Source organism: Antrostomus carolinensis, unplaced genomic scaffold (assembly GCF_000700745.2).
Source record: "Antrostomus carolinensis isolate BGI_N321 unplaced genomic scaffold, ASM70074v2 scaffold12220, whole genome shotgun sequence".
NCBI lineage: Eukaryota > Metazoa > Chordata > Aves > Caprimulgiformes > Caprimulgidae > Antrostomus > Antrostomus carolinensis.
The window spans coordinates 85,699-90,659 of NW_010290581.1; the positions used below are offsets into that span (position 1 = coordinate 85,699).

Here is a 4,961-nt window from a genome sequence, read left to right on the forward strand (position 1 = left end):
CAAGGTGACAGAAATAATAGAACCCTTGTTCAGCAGCAACCTCGCACCAAAGGTGTGGTTGACAAGGCTGGATGAGGTGGATTATGAGATGCAAATAATGGTTTATCTGTGACACTTTCAGAATAATATTTTGTAGGATATTAATACATCAGCAGATTTGAGTAATCAGTTCTCAGCCCTTATTTCTGTATAATCATTCTTTGCATTTCTTTGTGACCGTCTGAAATACCTATTACTTATTTGCATAAAGTGTTTCTAGTATATAATAGGTGTGCACTGCTACTTGCACACCAACATGAATTATTCATGCACTTCAACTTTAATAGAAAAAAAAGCAGCAATAGAATTTTCCCTTTTAAGCCCAACATTTTAGCACAAATTTCTTAAGTTGTAAGTTCTGGTGTAACTATCATATAGTGCCCAGATTTACAGTTTGAGAGCTGGAATTACTGTGGTGATGATCAAACGTCAGCATTGAGTGCTGAAAGCCCACGAAGTTAGCGGAGCTGCTGATGCAATATCATGATAGAAAATTGTTACTAATACAAATCAGTCCTTTGTTAGGATAATAGTAAAATAAATCAATAAATTGGATTTACTTTGTAAGTAACATAGCTTTACCTGGATAATTTTGCTAAAGGAAAGCTGCTCAGTTGCAGATTGATGCCAGGCAGCAGCCAGAGCACCCTGGAGATTTCTCCTTGTATGTGGCTTTTTGAATAAAACGTGGGGTGACACAGAGGTGACCCAAGCTCAAGCATTAGCAAATAAAAGGAGTCACTTCTGCGTAGAAAAAATACCCAGGGTGCTGTTCCTATTGCTACTCTGAGGTACTGCTCACCTAAACCTCTCTGCTGTTTAAAATCCCCACTGGACACTACTGTTTGTTCCAGCAGTGCCCTCTGCTGCTTGACAGCACTGAAGGGATGTCCAAAGAGCATCTTCCCCTCGAGTATTTCAAACCTCGTTCACAAAAATCATTTACTTTTAAAAAGATGTGGAAATAAAAGATATAATGATATTATGTTGGTTTATTAATGTACAAGTCACACATTGACTTTAAACAATTAAACACAAAATATTCCATAACAAAATGTTGGTGTCCGATGTTTTCTGGCTGCATTCTCATGCAAGAATTCAGGTGGAAAAAATGGCATTTTCAGAACTGCTCAGGCATCTTAAGCCTCCAGTGCAATTAATCTACTAAAGGGTTAAGCCATTCTCCTTCATTTCCTTGTTTGAATATTCAGTTAATTTAACAACTCGCTAAATAAACCTCTTTTTTATTTAATTTTTTTTAGCTTGTAAAGTATCAGTACCTCTGATTTACACAAGGGGAAGAAAGGTCATACAATTCCAGGTGTATTCTGACAACTTCTGAGTACTCCAGTACTCAGTAAGGAGATACAAGCACAAGAGCATCTGTGGAGACAGAGGCTCTTACCTTTTTAGATCCCCTTTGAAGTGCTGCAGTTCATGGTGTGGTTTTGCTTACAAGTCTGGGCTTTGTTCTGGAGATAGGACCTAACTTAGAAAAACAGCCACTGTTGGCTGCATCAGTTTGTAGTTGTAAGCAAGAGACAGTGAACAACCAGGTTCTGTTGTCTCTTGCTCAACCTTGAGCACTTTATTAGGAGTTACATCCTCACTGAATTGGGGTCCAGGTTAGTGACACAACAGTGATGTTCTTTGAGTTCTCTCAGTCACACACTCCTCTGCTCCAGAACAAAAAAAGTGACTGCTCTCCATTTTCAGACTCTCTGATCTTTTATCCAACTAATCTGTTTGTGAATTAAAACCGAATTCACATTCATTCAATTTTAAAATATCTTCAAAGACTTTTAAACTACTGCTGTGGTCTTTCATCTTCACGAGAACTGGACAGATTGAGCTCTCGATAAAGGTTGCTTTAAGCAGATCATCTGTATAGTAGCAAATATGTTTTCCGCTTTTGGCTCTCCTAGCAACTTAAAGGTAATTGGCTGTGCTCTGAGTTGGTAACCCAAATATTTAAAAACATGAGTGGTTAAAGTTTAATCCACTGTCATGGTGACAATGTGGCAACAGAAGCTGTGTGTCAGGATTCATTCCTCACCTGGAGAACAAAGTGGCAGTAACACTCATGTAGGATGATCTCTTATGGGATGTGTGAAGTGGACCTTGTTAACGGGTGAAAGTAGGATTTTCCACCATGAATGGATACCCAAACTGCTCCACTAACCACACTAAAATTTGGAGTCATTATTTAGTACTTGCACTGGGCATCCCTCAAATGACCATTAACATCGCATCTGTGATCATCAACTGCACAGTCATCTTCACCAGAGTGGCGACAAAGGATCTGCACAAGCCTATCTCTATCCTCTTCTGCAACTTGGCTTTTTCAGATCTCTTTACCAGCTTTTCTGGCTTTTGGATCTCAACACTGTTCATCACCAATCCTGACATTACAATCTTTGGATCCAAGGAAATGCTTGCACCTTATGCCTTATATACTACAGCTATTTTATCCACCATCTACAACTTGGTAAGCATTGGAATCGAACGCTATTTGGCTGTGGCTGAAAGCATGAGGACAAGATTCAGGGTTGCTAGAAACCATTCCATAGCTGTAGTTCTAATTAACTGGGTCCTTGCTTTCTTTCTGGGCTGCTTGCCATTGATGGGGTGGAACTGCTTGAGTATGGGAAAAAATCTCTCTGTCCTCTACAGTCCATTTTGCATCAACTACCTCATCTTCATTGCCATTCCCAATGTTGTGGTGGCTTTTATCATCCCTCTGTTCACTTACCTTAGAATTATCATCATCCTGAGGAAAAGAAAGCTGAGAATGAAAGCATGTGGACAAGCTACCAGCACCTACAAATCAGCTGAAATCCAGGTTGCCAGAACCAGTATTTTTATTTGGCTCCTGGCGTTGATCTCCTACGCTCCTTTTTTTGCAGGAGTCATATTTGATGCAGTTAACCAGCAGTGCCACGCTGATCTCTACCCAGGTGTCTACATCTTTCGAAACTGCACAGCTATGCTGATAACCATGAACTGTTTGGGAAACCCCATAATTTATACCCTGAAAGGCAAAACTCTGGGGGCTAAACTCAGGACTCTGAAATGCCTCTCCACCAGCCGTAGCCGAGCCTGCACCATCGCGAACATCTAGCCAGGAATGGCCTTGCTCCAGGGCTGCTGGCTTGGTGGGGCCATCAGAGGGAGATCTGGATTAACGTGTTTACTTTGCATTTGGAAACGGCCTTCTGTTGCGCTCGCTTTGCTGCGGGGATTCACATCCTTTTTGTATTATTTGTGTGGTTCTGAAGGCAGTTACATGGATAGAAAACTTCCAGTAGTGTAGGGGAAATGTAATTTTACTGTCTTATTTACAGTCAATTTTATCTTTGAATATTTGATGAATCTCTGTTAACGGGGCCACTCAGAATTGTTTTTCTGTTGTCATTTTAATTGTGGTTTGTAGCTGGATTACATGTTTTTGTGAGACAGTTGTGACTACACTTCTCATATTTCTGCTTATAAATAGCAGCGCTCTTGAGTCCGTGGCTTTTGAAATTTGCACTGTTCTAGGAGAAAACCTGCCTTGAATTCTCCAGGGTCAGAATTGCAGTGAAGTTGCGTGTACAAAATAAAATAAAAATGTCCAGACCCAGTATTCTGTAACAGGAAAAGGTCTCACTTCTCTGAGGAGGAACTGGCTGCTCAATAGTTAACCTGTCAGATCCGAGTGGAGATGAATGCTCATTCTTGGCTATACAGGAATACTCGCTAGTAGAATGACGAGGCTTTAATTTCTTCTCTCTTGTGCAGTTACCGGTCTAGATCCTCGCTCGAATGGTGCCATTAACTCATCGTTCTGGTTTTTAAAGTGCGCTCAGGTCTCAAGTGCTGCTCATCATCGCTGTGAGGATCCACGCGGTGAAAACGTTCTCACAGTGGTGAAACGCACACACACCCCCAGGGCCAGTCCAACCACGCTCAGTCCAGGCTCCGGCTTTCAGGGATTTCTTTCCAGTTTCTTTGCTTTATTGTTGTTGTAAAAGGGTTGAGTGACTTAAGAACAAAATCCTGGAGCAGCTATGAGAAAAGAGTGAGTTTTCTGTGAGAAACGGGGTCACCTACAGCTGTGAGAAATGGCCGAGTGTTGTCACGTTATCAGATCCATCAGGCAGCGGTGTGTGTTTAGGGCTGTAACTGCTCCTCTGCTGCTTTCCACTGGAGAACTCGGGGAAAATCTCTTTTATCTGAATTAAAATTCAGACATGTCAGAAAATGGATGGCTCTAAATGATGCAAACTAAAAAGAATTATTTAAATAGATAATTGAGCTCAGGCAAGATGAGTCTGGCTCCGTTTTTCTCCTGACTCCTGGTCTGGAAGCGTTTCCTGTTCTGTCCCCCAGTGCCACCCTCCAGCCCGTCTCTCACTGACCATATTTCAACCTCAACCGAGTAACAGGAGCTTGAACCAAAATTTACTGAAGAGTAAATGGGAAAGGTCAGCCTGGAGGGGGGGGTGTGGGATATTTGTGAGGTGACAGTGGTTTCTCTTCCTACTGATGTTGTCAAGGTGCTTTGTAAAGACCTGAATGTTTCGTGGCTCACGGGCCATCCCAGGGACTGTCACTGCAGAAGCAAAGCGGCAGCTGGAATCCAGCCCAGACCCCTCGAGGTGAAACGGGTTTTATATCCAGATCTAAAAACCAGTGACAGGCGGTGAGTGACGGGATCTGTGCGGATACGGAAACACAGAGAGAGCTGGGCCAGGCCCCGCCTTACGCTTGGCTCTAATCGGTGCTCAACTAGCGATCGTGGGACGAGGTAATGGGCGATCGATTAACAAACCTGGGTGGGGTGATTGGTGACTGATTAGCAAGCCTGGGTTACAAAGTGATTGGCAGTTGATTAACAAGCTTGGGTAGAAGCGATTGGCGATCAACTAACGAGCCTGGGT

At 42.5% G+C, this 4,961-nt stretch overlaps 1 protein-coding gene across 1 annotated transcript; it reads left to right on the forward strand.

The window, feature by feature from the left end:
- Positions 1–2,191: 2,191 nt before the first annotated feature.
- On the forward strand, positions 2,192–3,160 carry LOC104529402 (lysophosphatidic acid receptor 1). Its single transcript, XM_010173703.1, has one exon. It carries the CDS (start codon positions 2,192–2,194, stop codon positions 3,158–3,160), a length of 969 nt encoding a protein of 322 aa, XP_010172005.1.
- The last annotated feature ends 1,801 nt before the right edge of the window (positions 3,161–4,961 follow it).

Excerpts from the sequence above, each read along its gene's own strand:
- LOC104529402 (XM_010173703.1), top strand. The coding sequence starts at position 2,192 with ATGAATGGATACCCAAACTGCTCCACTAACCACACTAAAATTTGGAGT.